Source organism: Arvicanthis niloticus, chromosome 11 (assembly GCF_011762505.2).
Source record: "Arvicanthis niloticus isolate mArvNil1 chromosome 11, mArvNil1.pat.X, whole genome shotgun sequence".
Taxonomy (NCBI): domain Eukaryota; kingdom Metazoa; phylum Chordata; class Mammalia; order Rodentia; family Muridae; genus Arvicanthis; species Arvicanthis niloticus.
Window position 1 is genome coordinate 53,352,607 of NC_047668.1, and position 22,281 is coordinate 53,374,887.

The window sequence follows — 22,281 nt, forward strand, 5'->3', positions numbered from 1 at the left end:
CAAAATCAATGTACTTTCTCGAGTGGCAAAAGGGGGAGGGGATGCTTCCTAGCTCAGGCTGAGGGTGTGAAAGTGTGGGAACCTGGAGAAGATACGCTTCACTAAAAATGGCATGTCAGAGCAGCTGAAATTTTGACCACATAGTGATTACAAGCAGTTCTGCAAATCATTTATTAGACAAAGACCGAGTATTTAGAGAGTATACGCCTGACCTTGCTTTTCGTAGAAGTCAAATCTAAACCCAATAGGAAGCCAACTTCAGAGGCAGAGGTAGGAGGATCTCTTGAGTTCCAGGCCTTCCTGGTCTGCAGCATGAGTTCCTGGACAGCCAGGGTACACAAAGAAACCCTGTCTCAACCCCCGATCCCCCAAATATATACACACGGAAATAAATCCTATAGAAGAAAGTGGTCTTTGTAGAAGGCCTTTTTAAGAACGCAAAGGGTGGGCGAGTTTCTTTTAACAGTCACTCTTCAGATGAAGTTCACTGACAAGATGCAGAAAAATCTCTCCAAGGAAGAGCACAGGAGGCATAGAAAGAAATAGGTAGACGCTGGATTGTCAGGTGAACGCCCACCTAGCTCCAAGCATTTTCCGCTCCTCCTAATCAAGCAACAAGCAGCGGCGCAGGCCGCAGCAAAAAGGCTGCCGCCATTAGTGCGTGCCTTGCAGCCGCCTGAGAAAACCCACTGCAGGAAGGCCCGCCCCAGGCGCCCTCCAGTTTCAGCTTCAGAGCCCTGCGGAGCCGACCCCGGCGCGCTCCCGTCAGCCAAGCGCGCTCCTCTGAGCCTCGCGGAGCCGACCCCGGCTCGTCCCCGGCCACTAGGCGCGCTCCTCCGAGCCGACCCCGGCGCGTTCCCGTCAGCCAGGCGCGCTCCCATCAGTCAGGCGCGCTCCTCGGAGCCTCGCGGAGCCGACTCTGGCGCGTCCCCGGCAAGCAGGCGCGCTCCTCGGAGCCGCGCGGAGCCGACCTCGGCACGCTCCCGTCAGCCAGGCGCGCTCCTCGGAGCCGCGCGCAGCCGACCTCGGCACGCTCCCGTCAGCCAGGCGCGCTCCTCGGAGCCGCGCGCAGCCGTCCCCGGCGCCCGCCGGGCGGCCTAAGGGAGGCGGGTCAGGTCTGCGCAGCGAGGCCGCTGCTCCCGAGAGGGTTTCCCGGCGCTCCGGGGCTGAGAGGCTTCAGCCCAGCGGCGGCAGCGGTGGCGCTTGCGGGCCCCCGGGGACCGAGGACTAGGCCGCAGGGCCGTGCCCTGAGGTGAGTTTCCTGGCTCCGCGGCGCGTTTGGCCGGTGAGGGATCGGACGGGCGTTTCCCGGGGACCGCGACGCGTCTGGGCCGCAGTGAGTCGGCACCCGGGGCTTCTGGCCCGCGCGACTGCGGCCGGGGAGGGACGCTGGCAGACCGAGGCCTCCATGCGGCCCCAGCCCGGCCCAGGTAAGTGCCGACCTGCAGCTCCCGGCTCTGCTGGCCGCGGGGCTCGGAACTCAGTGGAAGGACATCGCGCTTCTTTCTCTGAAGGCGCCCAGAAACTTCTTCGAGTTAGGTGCTGTCGAGACGTCTCCATTTCCAAAGGCGAAGGCTGCGAAAAGCGCACTCCAGAAATACAGAATGACTCTTCGCCGAACGTTTCGTAATTGGCTTCACTAGCCTTCCTTAACTGCCTTTAACTGATACTTTGAAAGGTGATGTTCACTGTTTTCCTAAATGACATTTTTTTTCTTGTAGTATCTTGTCCCCCCCCCCCCCGCTTTCTCTAAACTCGTGGTAATAAAAGTTTATTCTCAGCAAAAATGAACGTTACAGTGGCCTCCAATGTTTGTTCGTTTCCATGTAGTTTGAGATGAGAAAATAGGGAATCGATTATCTGTGTTGACTCAGTTTTGTTTTCCTTTTGTTGTTGTCGTTATCAAGTCCCAGACTTGAACTTGGGATTCTCACACTCCCGAGTGCGCTGGTGTAACTGGCGTGGTTCATCTCCTGAGTTGTCTTGATGTTAATACAGGGGAATACTGGTGTGATAACATTGACGTTAGTGCTAGGTACTGGTGAGATGCAAAAGTCAAAAATGTGTTCAGGTAGGAAAGAGCACTCGAGTACAGAGTACTGGGAAGAAAACTGTAGATAGCAGTTAACTACTTGAGCACTTACTCTTAAGAAATGTTATTTACTGTATGTGGCCAACTTTTTGTCTATATACCTATCTGTGCACCATTTTTATGCCTGGTACCTGTGGAAGCCAGAAGAGGGCGTCATATCTCTCTCTCTCTCTCTCTCTCTCTCTCTCTCTCTCTCTCTCTCTTTTTTTTTTTTTTTTTTTTTTTTTTTTTTTTTTTTTTTTTTTTGAGACAGGGTTTCTCTGTGTAGCCCTGACTGTCCTGGAACTCACTCTGTAGACCAGGCTGGCCTGGAACTCAGAAATCTGCCTGCCTCTGCCTCCCAAGTGCTGGGATTAAAGGCGTGCACCACCACCGCCCTGCATGAGGGTGTCATCTCTTAAAACTAAAGTTACTGATGATTATGAACCATTGGGTACTAGGAATTGAACCCAGGTTCTCTGACAGAGCAGCCATTGCTTTAGATCAGTGAGCTATATCTCCAGCTCCGTGAGCATTAATTTCCCACCCCCAACCCCTGCACACCTTTTTGGGGGCTTAAACCCAGGTCTTTTTCATAAGCTTGAATTACACCCCAGTCCTATGTGAATACTTTAAGTTAAGTGAACGTTTACCATGGAGGAGCACATAAATGTCCACTCACCCTAGTAGAGCACCACTGACAGCCCGAAGTCAGACAGCTTCGCTTGAATTTATTTGGTTTACTTATAGACCATGGGTGACAGGTTACTTACAGGAATATAAGTGACCCCAAAGCAGTCTTACCCTAACATGGATAATGACTTCCTCATAGCTGGAGGATGAGGAAGATGGAGTTGAGTTCCTCCACTACTTTTCTTCACTTAATCTTCCACACTTCATAAATCCTAGAACTAAAAGGGGCACCAAGCATAGCTTGTCAGCATTATATTCAACTGGCTAGGAAATGGAGGGGAGGGCTCGTGATTTCAGGGGAGGGTCTAGTGACCCTTCCCACCTTCTTGTTCTGTGAAGAAATGTCAACAGGCTTGATCTTGAAGGTCTTTTGCAAGTCACAGCTGCTCTAATAAAAGTGGTAATGACTGTTATGCTTGGGGTACAGCATTCTACAATAACGCTTGGGAGAATTAGCTAATGCCTTAGTTAATGTTATTCAGTTTTTTAAAGTATGTACAACTGGGCTTTGTGATTCACACCTTTAGTCCCAGCATTCAGAAGGCAGAGGCTGGCAGATCTCTTTTCAGGCCAGCCCAATCTATATAAGACCCTATCTCAAAGAGAGAGCAGGGGTAGGGGAGAAAGAAGAAAGGGGAGGAGAGGGGGAGGGAGACGGAGGGACTGAGTACTGAGAAATGATGGCAATTATTGATTCTTCATTTAGATTATATAGTAAAATTAGGTAAAGAATTATTGAACACAGAAATAAATACTAGTAAATCAAGATAGAAACTAAGAGGAAGAAATAAAATGTAAGGTATTTGTGAGAGAGTGTTAATAATGGATTTATTCCCAGCTGAAGAAAACAAAGTTTCTGTAGAAAAGTAATCTTTGAGCTGAAATTTTACAGGTAAACAGGAGTTAGGTGAAGGTTGACTTCTAAAAGAGGGAAGAGTCCATGCAAAGGAAATAGATGTCACAGAGGATAAGAGAATGGTTTTCAAGAGCATAAAGCTCACAGTATCTGAGTATGAAGAACAGAAGAGGACTAAATGATGAAGTAAGTCAGGTCCAGACAAAACATGTCACCTTTTTATGTAATGTTCTGACTTTAGGAACAGTCTTTTTCAGAACTGTTATAGAGAAACAAAATTAACTCAAGGGTTGAGTTTCTTTGTTAATGTCTATTATTGTTTTCAAGGAGGCACAGTAAAGAAACCACTGAAATGACTACTCCATGGCATGGTTAAGGGGACCGTATCTGGAAGATATCTAGAGGTGTGTGAAAGAATCCAGAGCTGAGAGAAAGAGAAACAGACATGGCCAGGGCTATCTATAAGACAAGGGAGGATAGACTAGCACATAGCTAGAGAGCAAAAGGAGGGGGAGAGAGACTGAGGGAGCCTGGAGGGCTTCATGGGCTTTGATATGCAGCCACAGGATATGTCAATGGAGTTGTAAGTCCCTTCTGTCCAAGGTAAGGGAAATTATTCCTTTTGGCAGATGGGAACCAGTTTCCCACGTTCCTGAGAAATGCTGGCTTTTATCTAACCTCCAGAAATCCTCCCATAGCCCTGGTTGAGCTGGGCCTAGACTCAGTTTTGGACCCAGTCAGTGGGCTTGCTCTTTTGTGAGTGCAAATGAGATAGATACCTGTTGAACATGATACCTGTATTATTATTTTTCTGTTTTTATTGCATAAAGTAAATACATGCAATCGCTGTATAATGATAAATAAATGAGGTAGCTGAAATAATAATTATATGACTATTTCAGTGATAGTCATAATAATCATAACAATGAAGATCTCTAGGGAACAATTAAGGAAACATACTTTTATTACATCCTATTAATTGGAGCTATGGAAAAATGTAAAGAACTATATTAGTTCCCCTGTAATATTGCTCAAAGGATTTGGATCTTATTCTAACAGCAGTGTTTGAGAATCAGAGGGATTTTTAGTAGGGAAGTCAAAAAACCAGATTTCTATTTCAGAAAGGTTACTCTGATAGCAGGTTTGAATAAAGATAGGAATGGGGAAGAGGGTCTTTGGACTATCATTCCAGGCCATCCTGGGCTATATAGAGGGACCTAGTCTCAGGAAAAGAAACAGATTGATGAAAATCTTTTGGAAGCTGCAGAATGGCTTAGTGAATAAAGTTTGCATTCCTTGGGCAAGCATGAGGACCTGAATTTGGACCACCAGCATCCACATAAAAGTTAGATAGACGTGGTGGTAGATGACGCCTATAATCTCAACACTGAAGGAACAGAGTCAAGTAGATCTCTGGAGTTCACCACTGCCAATCAAGCTGAATCAATGAACCCCAGGTTCCAGGGAGACACTCTACCTGAAAGAATAAGGAGGATGGTGTCTGAGGAGAAAACACCTGAAAATGTCCTCTGATTTCCACATGCATGCATACATACCTGCACATACACAAACACAGTGGGAAAATAGCTAGGAAGACACCTGACATTGGCTTCTGGCCACTGCATGCCTGTGTGTGTACACAGTGCATACACACTCAAAACACCCTTCAAAATATTTTTAGTAGTTAAAGGTGTTTAGTAGGGGAAAGTATGAGGAAACACATATAGCAGTCAGAAAAAGAACCTCAGGAAGCCAAATATATACACACACATATATATCCCTTTAAAATATTGTTGGTGTCCTTTTGGGATTTCTTTTTTGTAGCCGCCTGCAGCCACAGATCAACTGGGTTCACCTGAAAGGGAGGCTGGGAATGAAAGGGAGAAGGAGAGCTAGAAGAGATAAAGCCAAGACAAAGTTTCTCTGATTAAGGCTCAAAGCTTTCATGTTCAGCTCTCAATTTAAAGGGAAAGGCCCCACCAAAACCCTTTCTGGTTTAAACTGGAGATGGGTGGGATAATGGGTGGGATGGGTTCTTGGTCAAGGCTGGAGATATCTCAAGAGAAGTCCAGGGGCAGTTCTTTTTCTGTTTCTTGTAGCCAAGGTGGGTAACTCCACCTAGATCCTATCACTTGGTCTGTTGTGGTAAACAAGGACTTTCAGTCTTGCTCAAGGCTGGGGGAAGAGCACACTTTTTTTCAAAAATAAATGTGTGTTTTGTTCATGAGTATACCTGTCTATACACCATGTGTGTGCCAGATGCCTTCAGAAATCAGGGTGTAACTCTGGAATTAGTGTTATGGATGATTGTGAGCTGCTAAGTGGGTGCTAAAAATCTAATCTCAGTCCTCTATAAAAACAGTCATCTTAACCGCTGTAAAGCCACTCCCGCCTGTGTCCTTTTGGTTTTGGTTTGGTTTGGTTTTGTAACAGTATCTCTATGTGGTCTCAGTGGGCCTAGAACTTGAGATTGGCCTGCCTCTGCTTATCTTTTGAAACAGTCTTTCTCAAGGCCCTGTTTGTCTTTAGCAATATAGCTGAAGATGACCTTGAACACCGGCTCATCCTGTCTGATTCCCTGGTGCTGGGATTTCAGGCACATACCACCACACCCTGTTGGGCTTTTTGTTCTGTTCTGTTTTAGATGAAAATGATCATGTTGAATTTGGTCAATTCAAGTTTTTTGATACTATTGAAAACTTTTTGTTTCTTTTAACTTTTTCAGTAGCGGAAAGAGAATGAAAGAAGTAGACAATCTTGACAGTATAAAAGAAGAATGGTAAGTTAACTCAAGCAATGAATTTGTTAATGCCTTTGTTATTTTTTTTTTCTGGTTTTCTTGCTTTTCACTGGCAGAAATAGTAAAGCAGCTTTTAATATACATGGCCACTCCCACAAATGGTAATATTAATATATTTTGAGAGTGGTTTGTTTTTATTCACAGCTGCACTGAATAGTTGTAGTAAAGTTTGTTCCTTAAACTGTACCTAGAGGTCTTCCTTCTTACAACCATGATTACTTTTTCTCTTTAATTTCCTTTTCTTTCTTTTGTAGGGATTGAACCTAGCACCTCACATATACAAAGCAGGCATCCTGCCACTGAGCTACATTCCCAGATCTTTTTGCTTTTTTTCCTTTTTCTTTCTTTCTTTCTTTTTCTTTTTTTTTTTTTTTTTTTTTGAGACAAGGCATCACTAAATTGTTATGTTGGCCTTTCACTGTGTAACTAACACATTCATTGAATTTGCAAATCTGCCCCAGCCTGCTAAGCAGCTAGGGACACCACTTACAGCACCAGGCCAGGCTATGATTGTATTTCTAAAAACTGCTACTGAATAAAATGCATTACTACTACCACTACTGTTATTATTTGTGTATATATACATACATATGTTCATATATATGTCTATATGCATATGTGGATGTCAGAAGATAACTTCGTGGAGTCAGTTCCTTTCTTCCATGATTGTATGGTTCTGGGGATTGAACTCAAACTTACCCAGTAAGTATTTTTTCTGGCTAAGCCAATTTACTGAATCCTAACCATAATCCTTTAGCCTGGTCTTCAATCCCTGACATTTTTTCTTTGGCCTCTTCTTACCTATTTACAGTGCTTTTCATTGAGGTTTTTATTTGATGTATTGAGGTTTTCTTACAACTTTTGTTTGCCTGGTATAGAATGAATTAATTTTAATATAAACATAAAAAATGAATTAATTGAGCTGATGTACTTCTTTACCTTTGTTAGTCCCAAATAACTACACAGAGCTACCAAGGTTTATTTTAGGCATCACCTCAATACCTGGGCAGTAAAATCTAAGCTAATCTGGCTACTCCCAGCCATGCTCCCAAGTAATAGTTGCTATTAGGGCTTTCATTGTCCAGCTGAACTCTTAAGAACTCTTACTTCCTCCCCATGGCCAATCTCAATGTCTTTCCCTACTCTCTCTCTCCCTGTCCCTCTCCTTCCCCCTCCCCCTCCCCATCTCCATCCCCATTCTCCACCCCTACCCCAGTCTCCTGGCTGGTAGACGTCCTGCCCTAGTCTCTCTTCTGCCCAGTGAAGATTGCACTGGGCAGATTGGGTGATTGCAAACTTGAGATTTGAGATTCTAAGAATAAACATAACAAAGCCTTGTCCCAATTGAAACCAGATATGAGAGCAGAGAAATCAGCATTTGAATAACACAAAGATAACCTTTACACAGAGCACAAAAATATTATGCCTACGGGTTGGTTTTCAATACAGGATCTTTCTAGCCCAGGAACTTGCTCTGTTGTCCAAGCTGACCTGAAACTCACAGAGATCCTCTGGGATTAAAGGTACACACTATCACTTCCAGCTTTATTGTCTTTTTCATTTAATCTTCAGAGCCATTTGTGGTGGCATCTGCATCTTGGCTTATTTTTTGAGACACTCTCACAATAGCCCTGGCTATCCTTGAATATATGTACCCAAGGATTACCCTGAAATTCTGATCTTCCTGTCTTTACTATCAAAGTACTGGGATTATAGTCATGCACCACCATGACAGGTTTATGTAGTACTGAAGATTGAACCCAGGGCTTTGTGAATGCTAGGCAAGTACTCTATCAACTAAGCTACATCCCAACCCAGTATCTGCATCTTAGAGATAAGAAAACCAAATCATAAATATAAGTTTCTTAGTGAGAATTAGTTTTTCTTACTGTAATTAAATAAAGGTACCTAAACATGAACCACAAAGCCTGTACTTTTCGACAATATGATATACTGCTACATAGCTATATTGATTAAAGAAGAAAAAAATCATTAGTATCATATAATATCATTTTACAGTGTAACTATTTCTATGTGAGAAGTATCATGCCATTGTTTTAGGGAGGTATTATAATAATAATAATAGTTTTAATAGTATATATAGGGATGATCTGGGGAAGTAAAAAGAATCTAACTTAAAGCATTACCATGGGTATGAACCATCTCATCAGCTAGAACACCTGCCATTTGTTTGTTTATTTGTTGAGCTAGAGTCTCAACTATGTAACCCTGGTAAGCCTGGGACTCCTTTGTATACCAGGCTGACCGGAAACTCACAGAGACCTGCTTGTCTCTGCCTTGAGTGCTGGGATTCGCTTTTACATCCCTGCATGCCTGGGTTGTGGGGATCAAATTCAGAGTTTTAGTTAACAGCAGTTGTAATCTGGTACTTGTAGCTGTGAGCTGGCACTTGTAGGTGCTGGGGACCAAGCTCAGGTCTGTTATAAAAGCAGAATATACTCTTAACCTATGAGCCATCTTTCTAACCTCCTATTGACCTCTGTAAAAACAAAACAAAACAAAAACAAACAAACAAACAAACAAACAAAAAAAAAAAACTCTTGTTTAAATTCTGAGGTAAATGTGATAGCTCCCTTGTTGCCAAGAGTAACAGGCTGACTTTGATCTGGGGACACACGTGGTAGAAAGAGTAAACCAATTCCTGTAATTCTCACAAGTTCTCCGACTTCCACAAGTACTTTCACACATGAACACATATATACATACTCATGCACGTAAATAATGTAATAATGAACTTCTAGTTTCAGAGGCTTTTAAATTAATTTTTAAGTTACAAAGTCATGAGTTTATGATGGCATTTTCATACATATGTATAACTCTACATTTTGTTTCATTTGTGCCTTTCCACACTGTTCTTGATATCAATACAGTATGGCCTGCTAGATATCCTAAAATGCAAAGACAGTATACACAGCAAAAAGTTAGCCCTCCCCAAAGATTTATTCACATATTTATTAACTTAGATGTAACAATACTTAATTTTATTTTACTTTAATTTTTTATTTTATTTTTAGGGTTTGTGAAACAGGACCTCCTGACAATCAACCCCTCAATGATAATCAACAAAAGGACTGTGAATATTTTGTTGACAGCCTTTTTGAGGAAGCAGAGAAGGCTGGTACCAAATGCTTGTCCCCCACTGAACAGAAGAGACAGGTAAATATCTGTTACTTACTGGCCTCTAGGAGGATCCCTGAAGTCAAAACTACTTTTGTAATAGGAAAGCTATTTTGTACCATTTTCATTATGTTAAATTTGCACAGGTGCTAGAAAAGCAGTGGTGGGTAAAGCTGTGGGCATCTGAGCAGGAATCAAGCAGCCACAACAAACTGACTTCAAATTGTTGTATTACTTGCTTGAATTTATAAACCAAGTAAATGTTACTTTCAGTTAAGAATATCTATGATGGAAGGATGTAGCTCAGCTGGTAAAATGCTTACATAGTGAACAAAGCTCTGAGTCCAGTCAGTGCCAACACAACCTAGACTGGGCAAGGTGAGCTGCATCTGTGGTTCCCACACTTGGGAGTTGGAGAGTCAGGAGGACTGGCAGTGACAAGCTATCCTCAGCTATGTAGTAAGTTCAAGGCTAGAATACTCAGGATGGAAGGAAGGTGGGGAGATGGCTGTTAGAGAGTGGTGGCCGTGCATACCTAAAGTCACACGACTCATGTCCAGGGCTGGAGAGGCAGAGACGAAACAGGATCCTTGTAGGTTGACGGCCAGTTGTCTAGCTGAATTGCTGAACTCCAGGTTCAATAAGAGATCTTGTCTCAAAAAGGAAGAGTGGAGAGTGGTGAGAGATGCTCACTGAGTGAGAGCACCAGCGCCAGGCCCACCAGTCTGAAACCCACAAGGTAGGAGAGCACTGACTCCATAGCTGCTCTCTGACCTATGTACATACAGACGATAAATGGTTTGTTTTCTTTTAGATTTACCTTATGTGTCTGGGTGTTTTGTATGAGTGTGTACATATGTGTCTGCTGCTCACAGAGTATCAGTTATCCAGGGACTACAGCTATGGATGTTTGGGGACCACCATGCAGGTTCCAGGAACCAAACCAGGGCCTTTCTAAAATCAACAAGTGCTCCTAACTGCTAAGCCAATTATACAGCCTGAATTTTTTCTAATGTTAAAAAAAAAAAAAAAAAAAGATAGCAACTGAAGAAGACACTGACAGCTTCTGGCTTCCACATGTACACATGTAACATGCACTCATTAGACTTGGCAGGTGTTTTCACAGCATAATTAAGTGAGCCTGGTATTGCAAAGGAAATAACATGGTATTTGTTACAAATGCAAACATTTTACTTAGTCAACTTTTAACTAAAACAAGAATTTGAGGAAATTTCTTTCATGCACTTGACAGCTTTTCAAACTTACAGTATTTCCCCATGAGGTTAGTGTTATTTTAATAAGTATAATATGTATTATATCAGGACATACATTAGCATTTACATTTGCGTGGCTTAGGGAACCACTGTTTTCCAAATGACTAATTTATATATTGTTATAAAGTCATGCATGAGCTCGGTGTAGTGGCACAGGCCTGTAAACACAGAACTTGGCCAAAGGTAGGAGGCTCTTAAGAGTTCAAGGCTAACCTAAGCTATTTAGTGAGCTTGAGGTCAGCCTAGGCTATATACCAAGACCTTATGTCAAGGGGAAAAATTGCATTTGAGTACAAACTCCAACATACATAGTACAAAGATAGAGGACTTTAATGTAACAGGTATATAAAAAGGTGAATAGTGAGTTTCAAATTTCACATTCAGATTCTCAACTAACTTTGAGATATTACTACTTATTAAACCTTGATGAACTGTCTATGTCTAGGAAACATTTTAAAAATAACTTTGTAATTGCATACCTATATAAGGTTTGATTCTTTTTAAATGTATTTCAATTATAATAGTACCAATTATAAGAATCAAACTGACTTTTTGAAGACTGACATTAAGAGGGTATGTGAAAAAACTCTCATTCTAATTTTTTTTTTTTTAGAGAAAGGGTTTAGCCAAAGCTGGCCTTGAAGCTATTCGGATCCTTCTTACCTCTCTACCTGTGCACAGGGATTATAAGTATATTTCAGCATCTTTGGTTTTATGCAGAGCTGGGGACCAAACCCAGGCAGTCACCCTATAGACTGTGCTACATTTCCAGGCCCTTTGAAAACTAAGTTTTATCAGAGTAAGAGTAGAGGATGGCAGGATGGCTTAGAGGGTAAAGATGCTTGCTGCCAAGCATGATAATCTTGAGTTCAGACCCCATATGCTAGGAGTGAACTGACTCCCACAAACTGCACTCTGACTTCCACAGCTGTATGACAGCTCAGCTGGTGGGTGGAGGTGTTTGCACCAAGTCTGATGACCTGAGTTCAGATTCAGGGATTCACATGATTGATTGTCTCTGTGGTCAGGAGAATGGTCTGCAATAGCCATAACAAACATAGAATAAAAATAGCAAGGAGCAGACGTAACATATAGATAGTAAATTATCATTAAGTCAGGAGCTTACAGAAATCAACTGGGGAAGCCCTATTGAAGCAATCATAGGAAATCCCCAATAAGAGAGTGCCCTTGAGTGGAGCTGATGCAAGTAACAGCAGGTAGATTACATCACCTGATTGGGTGAGCACAAAGTCCAGCAGAAACTGACTGGGGATATTATAGCAGTCTGTTCCCAATTGAACTTTATTTCCGACGATTAGCTTCCCATGGCTGAACTTTTGGCTTTTCTCTCCCCCTGTTTGTATCATGAGGTAGATGAACTTCAGTTGTAATGATATACTTTCTAGCTGTTCTTGAAGATTCAGTGTTTTTATTGTTGGGCAGTTTTTGGAGGAAGGAGTGTTAGGAGTTTATGGACAACCTCAGCTACATAGCAAATTTGAGACAAACAAACTCAGCATTTTTATGTACTATGTGCTCTCCCAAAGGCTTTTAGACTCTTTAAACTAGTGTCCTTATGGGCCCTGAAGCAAGTCCTTCCAGTGATTCAATCCAGAGCAGGCCGTTTTCTTGTTTGCGTCTCTCTGTCACCCTCTTTGTCTAGGCATGCTCCTAGATACTGAGCTTTTTAAAGTCAAGTACCTTCTGAATATAGGCTTGTTAGAGTCAGGTGATTTTGATAATTATGGTGTTTGTTTTTCCATCTCTGAAGAGATACTTTTCATCTTGGGTAAATATCAGAAGAAATAGGTTTATATAGGGGAACTATTAAACTCTGAGTCATCATGTGGGAGCTTAGAGCTGAATCCTTGTCTTCTGTAAACGCTGTAAGTGCTCTTAGCAGCCAGACCATCTCTCCAGCCCAGTGTGTTTGCTTTTTGAGGCAGAATTATGCTTTTTACCTAGACTGACCTGGTTGGTACTTGGTATGTATCCCAGGCTGGACACTGGAACTCAGTTCTCCTATCTCAGCCTCCTGAGTGCTGGGGTTATAGGCATGCATCACTATACCATCCCTGCATGCTCTTCATGCCCAGAATCATCTCAGATGAAGTCCTCTTATTGGTGAGAATCTAGAAAGCCTTGCCTCAGGTGTCTTCTGAGTCTCACATGGCACAGAACTTTTTTCAAGTGAGTTATCTTAATATTACTAATGATTTTTAACCACATAATATATAAATAATTATTTTTTATATTTCACATTTGAAATGTGCTTTTTACATGTAGAACATAGAGTGATAGGGGCTGGAGAGATGGCTTAGCAGTTAAGAGCACTGGCTGCTCTTCAGAGGGTATGGGTTCAATTCCCAGCACACGTGTGGTGGTTCACAACCTTCTGACTCCAGTTCTTGAAGATCTGATGCCCTCCTCTGGCCTTTGTGGGCACTGCACTCAAGTGATGCACAGACATCCATGCAGGCAAAATGATCATTCGTGTGTGTGTGTGTGTGTGTGTGTGTGTGTGTGTGTGCGCGCGCGCGCATATGTGTGTGTGCATATATATGTGTGTATAACAATTTGGAAAACCACAATGCTAGGAAAGAGTTCAGAGGACTTCACCTTTACTAACAATGCCTTCCTTTCTGTACTGTCTTGTAGGTAGATGTAAATATAAAATTGTGGAAAAATGGATTCACTGTCAATGATGATTTTAGAAGTTACTCTGATGGTGCAAGTCAGCAGTTTCTGAACTCCATCAAAAAGGGGTAAGCAGGCTGTAGTTGAAGGGTATTTTAGGCATGTTTCCAATGAAAGAATTATTTGTAATAATGATTGTGTCCCTTTACGCCTTCATAGACATACTGTTTCTTCTGTGAATTCACATCCCCTCCCTTTTTGGAGGGGTGGGTGGCAGGGGAGTTGGGTTTGTTTGTTTGTTTGCTTGCTAGTTTTGTTCTGTTTTGTTTAAACAACAGCTGGAGCTGGAGAGGTGGCTTAGAGGTTAAGAGTGTTTGTTGCTCTAGTTTGAAAGCTGGGGGGAGGGTGTCCAGCATCCTCTTCTGGCCTCCCAAGGGCATCTGCTCTCACGTGCATATACCTACACACAGACGTAAACATAATGCAAAGTCGCTAAACACAGTTCCATCCAGTCTCAGCTAGCCTTGACATCTAAGGTTTAAACTACCACATTTGGCTTAAATTGACCCTTCTCTTTCTTCCTTTCTCACCCTCTTTCCTCTCTCTCGACCCTTCCCCCACCTTCCCTCTCTTTTTCTCTCTCTAGGCTGGCCTTGATTCAAAGTGTTTTAAAGTATTAAGAAAAACTTGAAAATTACAAATAATTTTAATAATCAGAAATGCTACCATTAATGTCTTTGTTGAATTTTCATTCTTGTGAAGTGAAAAGTTTTTCATTTTTAAGATTTTAAATTTTTGGGCTGGAGAGATAGCTCAGTGGTTAAAATCACTGACTGCTCTTCCAGAGGACCTGAGTTCAATTCCCAGCAACCACATGGTGGCTCACAACCATCTGTAATGGGATCCAATGCCCTCTTCTGGTGTGTCTGAAGACACTGACAGTGTACTCAAATACATAAAATAAATAAATCTTTTTTTAAAAAAAAAAGATTTTAAATTTTACTTTATATGTGTGGGTATTTGCCTGCATGTATATCTATGCACTGTGTACATGCTTGGTGCCTGTGGAATCCAGAAGAGGATATCTGATCCTCTGGAGTTACAGATGGTTGTGTGTCACCATGTGGATGCTGGGAATTGAACCCAGGTTCAGTTAGTGCTCTTAACTGCTGAGTCACTTCTCCAGCCTATACATTGATTTATATATAAAATGTGAATATCTTCATTAAACCAATTTTTACTTTTCCATCATGAGCTCTTTTGGATATATCTATATAATCCCACAATGATAACTTACACACACACACACTTAATTTTCTTGGCAGTTGAGGCTATTTAACTGTTACTATAATAAGTTTCTGGCTAGTCATGGTGGTGCGTGCTTTTAATTCTAGCATTCTCAAGGCAGATAAAGACAGATCTCTGAGTTTAAAAACAGTAAGGGCTATATAGTGAGATGAGTCACAGTTTGCCTGTTTATCAGTGGTTAGATGTTTGGGTCATTTCCTTATATCCAGTTGTTACAAATGATGCTACTATGAGTATTTCTATGCAGGTATTTTGCTTTTTGTTTGTTTGTTCAGTTGTTGGTTGGGTTTGCTTTTTGTTTTGTGGAGATCAAAGCCAAAGTTGTATTCAAGCTAGGCAAGTGCTGTACTACTGAGCTACCTCTCACATCCTGTATAAATTAATTAGTTTAGGAAGATATCAGTGCCTCATAGCCCATGATGACCCCAAGTTCATTACTGAATACGACCTTGAAGTCCTTATCTTTCTACTTTACCATCCAAATCCTAGGAGTACAGGCATGTAACACTAACCCAACTAAGTTTTTGTTTTAATTTTTTTAAATTATGTGTGTACAAGGGGAAGGGATGCATTGTATATATGTGTGCAGATGCCTGCAAAGGCCAGAAGCATCATGTCCCCTAGAACTATAGTTAGAGGATGTTGAAAGCCACCTGACATGGGTTCTGGAGCCAAACTTGGGTCCTCTGAAAGAGTTGACTATGTTCTGAACTGCTCATCTTTCCAGCTCTTGGCTACGTTTTTATGTAGACAAATGTTTTCAGTTTGGGATATGCACATATAGATCTCAAAAATGTTAATTTTATCCTTAAGTTCAAAAGAGCTGTCAATTGTATTCCAAAGTGGCTATACCATTTAAAAGAACCCTAACAATACACCACCAGTGTATGAGGGTTACAGTGTTTCTGTCTCCACTAATATTTGTCAGTACCAGCCTTTTAAAATTATAGCTTTTCTTATAAGTAAGAATCATTTTGTTGTTGTTGTTGTTGTTCGTTTTTTGGTTTTTGGAGTCAGGGTTTCTCTGTGTAGCCCTGGCTGTTCTGGAACTCACTCTGTAGACCAGGCTGGCCTCGAACTCAGAAGTCCGCCTGCCTCTGCCTCCCAAGTGCTGGGATTAAAGGCGTGTGCCACCACTGCTTGGCAGGAATCAATGTTTTATTCTGGTTCTTTGCATTTTCCTCATGATTAGTAATATTGAATGGCTTTTCTGTGTTTATTAGTCATTTGTATATGTTTTTTGGAGAAATATGTATCTAAATTATTTGTCCATTTTCTTCTTTGCCTTTTTAAAAAATTTTTTCTTTTTTTCCTTCTTTGCCTTTTAAAAAAATGTTTATTTATTTAAATCCCAAACACTGCTCCACTTACAGTCAGTCTCCCTTAGAGCCAACCCCCTTCTCCTCTAAGAGCGTGGGACCTCCCTGGGTATCCCCCCACCCTGTCATATCAAGTCTCTTGCCAGATTAGGTGCATCCTTTCCCACTGAGGCCAGTCAAGGTAGCCCTGTTGGGGAACTGATACCACAGTCAAGCTACAGCTTTCGGGAGGCTCCACTCTGGTTGTTGGGGGTCCACATGGAGACTGAGCTGCACATCCGCTACATAAGTGCTAGGGGCCTCAGGCCAGCCCATGTGTGTTTTTTCGTTGGTGTCTCAGTCTTGGAGCTCCCAGAGGTCAGGTTAGTTTATTCTGTTGGTCCTCTTGTGGGGTTCCCATCCATTTTAGTTCCTTCAATCCTTTCCCCAACTCTTTCATAAGAATCTCCGACCTCAGTCCAATGTTTGGCTGTGGGTATCTGTGTCTGTTTCGGTCAGCTGCTGGTTAGAGCCTCTCAGAACAGTTATGCTAAGCTCTTGTCTGCAGACATAACAGAGTATCATTAATAATGTCAGGGATAGGTACTTGCCATGTGATGGGTTTCAGGTTGGGCCGACTATTGGTTAGCTCTTCCTTCAGTCTCTGTTCCATTTTTGTTCCTGCATTTCTTTTAGGCAGGAAAAATTTTGGGTTGAAGGTTTTGTGGATGAGTTGGTGTCCTTATCCCTCCACTGGGGTCCTGCCTGGCTACAGGAGGTGGCCTCTTCAGGATCCGTATCTCCACTGTTAGGCATCTCAGTTAGGGTCATTCACATTGACTCCTGGGAGCCTCCCACATCTCAGTTCTCTGGGACTTCCTAAAGATTCCCCCATCTCCCTTTGCCTGTTTTAATATTAGAATATTTGCTTCCCCCAGTCTATTTCCAGAGAGGTCCAATTCAGGGGCCTTGCACATCAGGACCACTGTTCTGCCACTGAGCTATAACCCCCAATCCAGTCCCATGAGTTGTTATATATTCTGTGTCTATATTCTTTATTGGATATTTTAACTCAAATGAAAAAAATTTATACATTGAATTATTACATTTATGAAGATGTGTTAGCACACGGCTTTAATCCAGCACTCCAGAGGTAGGCAGGTAGATCAATGAGTTTGAGGCCAGCCTGTGCTACATAGTAAGTTCCAGGCCAGCCAGGGTTATATAGAGAGACCTCATCTTAAAAACAAACATGAAAAGGTATCTGAAATATTAGACAAAGCCTAGTGCTGAAGCCAATCTCTGTTGTTTAAATCTGTTAGAAGGATGAAATATGAGCCAGGCCGTGGCTGTACATGCCTTTAATTCCAGCCTTCAGGAGGCAGAGGCAAGTGGATCTGAGTTGAGTGTCTCTGAGTCTGAGAGACACTCTGGTCTAATGAGTGAGTTCTAGGACAGCCAGACCTATACAGAGGAACCTTATCTCAGAAAACCAAATTTTTTTAAAAAAAGGATGAAATTTAAAAATATTTTTAATTTAATTCAATAGTAGTCTATATCTTACCATTGTCATTATCAAAGTAAATCTGTATTTTTATTTAAAAACCTAGATGAACCAGGCAAGTGTCCTGCCTGTTACCTATACACTTGAGAGGCTGAGGCAGGAGGATTGTCATATCTTTGAAACTGGATATATTAAGTGTATTGTGAATTTTAGGCCAGCCTGTGCTGTCTCAAAAACAAAATTAAGCAAGTATGGTGGCATATGCCTATAATTCTGCCTTCAGGAGGTAGAGCCATGAATCAGATTTAAAGCCAGCCTGGGATATATGAGATCCTCATCTCAAACAAAACAAAACAAACAAACAAAAACAAAAACAAAAAGCAGCAACAAAAGCAGAACTGAAACTTAATATTTCTCTAATATTTCTACTAATTCATGATCAAAGGTCACCTCTTTTTTTTTTTTTTTTTTTTTTTTTTTTTTTTTAGAAAAAAAAAAAAGATAAAAACTAACGGGCTTTGATAGCTCACCAGATCAAAGTCCTTTCCAATCAAGATTGAACACCTGAGTTCAGTCCCCAGAATTCATAGTAAAAGGAAAAAACTGACTCCCAAAAATTGTCCTCTGGATTCTACATACATTCTTGATGGTACACACATGCCTGTATTCTCATATGCACATCATATATACACACAATGATAATAAACACGTTTGTAACTGGGACGGAGACGACTCAGTTGTTCTGAGCACTTGCTCTGCACCGTGAGGGCCTAATGAACATTGTTTCATGCACATGTAACCTCAGCACTGTTGCAGAGCAGATGCAGGGGGATTGCTGGTGCTAACTGGCTGCCAGGCTAGTTTTAAAAAAGAGCTTTAGGTTCATGGAGAGACCCTGCCTGAAATGAATAGGACAGTAATAAAACACCTAATACCCTCCTCTGGCTTTCATGCACATACTCAATTATTTCATTGTAGCGGTATTATATATCTCATTTATATTTCTTGTTTCATGTATTTAGATTTTTACATACATACATACATACATACATGCATACATACATACATACATACATACATACATACCACCCCTGTGTGTCATGACGTTCATATTAGAAGTCAGAAGACAACTTTCAGCAACTGGTTCTCTCCTTCTACCATGTGGGTTCCAGAGACGAAACTCAGGTGAACAGGCCTGGTAGCGAGTACCTTTATCAATCCAGTTATTTCTACAAGGATCTCTTGTAGTCCAGGCTGACCTCAATCTTGCTATAGCTAAGGATGATCTTGAACTTATGGTCCTCCTGCTTCTGTGTCCAAGTGCTGAGGTTCTAGCATGCACCACCATGCCTCATGTGGTGCTGGAGATTCATCTCAAGACCTGCACATGCTTGCAGGCCTGTGCTCCAGCTGAGCAGCCTCCTCAGTTCATGTGTTATACGCCTACAAGTCATGGAGGTATTTTGGCATATAGGTGTATATTTCATAGAAAGGGAAAATGAGCGCCTTATCATTTTTTTTCTTTCAAAGGGAATTACCTTCAGAATTACAGGGAGTTTTTGATAAAGAGGAGGTGGATGTTAAAGTTGAAGATAAAAAAAATGAAGTCTGTATGTCTACAAAGCCTGTATTCCAGCCCTTCTCAGGACAGGGCCACAGACTAGGAAGGTAAGCATGGTTATTGTCTGTGCTTTCCATGACAAAACTCTCTCATTATTCTAACCATACAGAACTTGATATTTCTTCTACTAGAAAGGATTTTTTTCTTGTGCTGGCGGTCAAACCTAGGGCCCATACACATGTGAAGCAAAGAACTTATTACTGAAATACATCTTCAGTTTGTAGAAGTTATGTCTGGTTTTTCCTCCTTGTCCCATGCTCCCAGAAATAATACTCAGACTCAAAATATGTTTATAGATACCTTAGCCATAAAGCCAGGCTCTTCTCTAACTAGCTCATAACTTAAGATAACCCATGTATTCTGATCTACATTCTGCCATGTGGCTGGTTACCTGTGCTCAGTCACCAGGTGTCCATCTTGTCACATCGTGGATGAATCTCCCATCTGGCACTATCCCATAATCTTTTCTGCCTCCCAGATGTTCCACCTCCTATTTCCTGCCTAAGCTATAGGCCATCAGATTTATTATTGACAGGTGCCACATCCATACATACACATATTCTTTCTATACCAGTTCCCAACTGAGATTGGTTTTTTAAGGTTGTTTTTGGTTTTGGTTTGGTTTGCTTTGTTTGTTTTAGGCAGGGTTTTTATATATGGCTTTGAACTTTTGATTCTCCTGCCTCCACCTCCTAAGTCCTTGGATTAAGATGTTCGCCAAATACTCAGTTTTATGGGATATTATAGATTGAAATAAAGATTTGTCTGTGCTAAGCAAGCACTCTACAGACTGAGCTACATACCATGTGTGTACTTTCTATTAATACTACATACCGTGTGTGTGCTTTCTATTAATTTTTATAAGGATTCCTGAGGCCTATTTTTTTTTTTCTTAGTTAATACTAATATAAGACAGGACTAGTCTTGGGCATTTGATGGGGGCATCATAGCAGAAGTTCCTACTGAGGACAAAATTAAATAAATCATTTTTTCCCCCTAGTCCACACCACTAGAGCACCTCCACTGACTTTCTATCAGAAAAGTTTCACTCTTTCCTCAGCTCTGGAAAAACTCACTTACAGTTTCCAGTGCCCACACACTTGGTTCTGTGATCACTGTCTGAATTTTAAAATATTAAACATAAAAATACACCTGGTAGCCGGGTGGTGGTGGCGCATGCCTTTAATCCCAGCACTTGGGAGGCAAAGGCAGGCAGATTTCTGAGTTCGAGGCCAGCCTGGTCTACAGAGTGAGTTCCAGGCCAGCCTGGTCTACAGAGTGAGTTCCAGGACAGCCAGGGCTACACAGAGAAACCCTGCCTCGAAAACCAAAAAAAAAAAAAAAAAAGAATACACCTGGTAAAGTATTACTATCAAAGATATGTGATGGTGCCCGTGACAGAACTTATAGAGATTAGATATGAGGCCACTTTGTGTTTTGTAAATAGACATATTTCAGTCATCAGTGGTGGGAAGGTATATACACTTTCAACTTTACATATAGAAAGTTCTAGGTGTACCTTTCAAAATACTTTGTTTGCTCTCTTTTCCTCGTGGGATTCATCCTGTGCCCCAGCTAATACTATTTTACTGTCATTCTGTAAGCTTACAGATAGATTGGATGTGCATTGTTTCCTTTTATTCACAGAGCATTCTATGTTGTGATCATAACTAACATTTATTACTGAGGGAGTAGTTGCGACTTATAAAACTGTTGCTAAAATGAGCATGATGTACAATTTTATAATAATGAGAAAATATTTATCTGACTTTGTTGTTTGGATTTTCTTAGTGCTACACCAAGAATTGTTTCTAAAGCAAAGAGTATTGAAGTTGACAATAAAAGTACTTTGTCTGCTGTTTCATTGAACAACTTGGAGCCCATTACCAGGATCCAGATCTGGCTAGCCAACGGGGAAAGGACTGTCCAAAGATTTAACATTTCTCATAGGTCAGTCCTTTGTTTCTGTACTTGTCTAATTTGTTTTCCAATTTTAAATTCAAGTTTATACAAAGCTGATTTTTGAGAACCAAGGAAAGCTTTTAATAAATAACTCTCTAAATGCAGTGTGTCAATGCAACATAAGATTCTTAGACTCAACTATTTTTAGTTTTTATTTTAGTATCATGTTTTAGATGTTGATTTTACATTGTAGCTTCTGTATGCATTAAATAGCTACATAACAGAATTACATGCATTAGGTATATATGCCCTCCTGTGGGGCAAGTGGACCATGCCACCAGACAGAAGAACTGGTAAGGTTGAGTGTGCCCAAACCCCATGAAACTCAGAATTGAGTAAATAAGCATGGGGCTAGCTCCTTGCCAAAACCTGCTCTGGAACATGTAAACATGACACCCCACCAAGAGGACCATAACAGTCAGTAGGGAAAACACCTGAAGCCCTTCCCCATGCAAATGGAGCATCACTAATGCCTCAAACTGAGCCAATGGGAAGCATCTTCCCCTGGATGCAGCCCTACTCCTCAATATTTATAAAGTCCTTAACCACATGGAGTAAAGTGCACAAGTTATTTCACTGAGAATCATCTGAGAGTGGCTATTTTACTGAGCAGTAATACTTTGGGGAAGTTTTCTCTCCTAAACCATTCATCCCTACACCTGTCTGGCAGGCTGGGCTCATGCCTCTTCCATCCCTGCCACTGCTACCACCCACCTGCTGCTTGTTGCAGCTGCCCACCCCTGCCACTGGCTGGCATTGGCACTGCCACAGTAGCAGGCAAGACCTGGCTTCCCTTCTGAGAACTGTAATACTCTGGCCATGTCCAGGCAGACCAAAGATCCACAGAACCCCTGGTTCTGCAGAGGACAACACACTAACAGTGATCTACAGCTCCAGCCCAGTTCTTTTTGTCTACTGTAGTCTACCATATAGAAATAATTGTTTATCTGTTTTATTTTTATTAGCAGTAGTCCAAGTTGAAGTTTTCTGCAGATACATTAGTCTTCCTGTGCACAATATAGTCACAAAAATCACAAAAACCAGGATACTGAGTTTTAAAAGTTATAGAACAGAGTAGGTTGTGGTAGTGCAGGCCTTTAATGCCATGGCTTGGGAGGC

The 22,281-nt window shown here is 41.6% G+C and overlaps 1 protein-coding gene across 2 annotated transcripts in view; it reads left to right on the forward strand.

Annotated features, from left to right (window-relative positions):
• Positions 1-899: 899 nt before the first annotated feature.
• Positions 900-22,281, forward strand: part of Ubxn2a (UBX domain protein 2A) — a 28,038-nt gene continuing 6,656 nt past the window's right edge. Inside the window, exons 1-6 of one of the 2 annotated variants that reach the window (XM_034514070.2) lie at positions 921-1,252; positions 6,346-6,399; positions 9,456-9,597; positions 13,491-13,597; positions 19,110-19,247; positions 20,992-21,150. In XM_034514070.2, the coding sequence (XP_034369961.1) occupies positions 6,359-6,399; positions 9,456-9,597; positions 13,491-13,597; positions 19,110-19,247; positions 20,992-21,150 (587 nt within the window). In that variant the 5' untranslated portion in view covers positions 921-1,252; positions 6,346-6,358. Of the gene's footprint in view, positions 1,253-6,345; positions 6,400-9,455; positions 9,598-13,490; positions 13,598-19,109; positions 19,248-20,991; positions 21,151-22,281 lie in introns of both variants that reach the window. The other variant, XM_076942140.1, reaches the window with a different exon arrangement.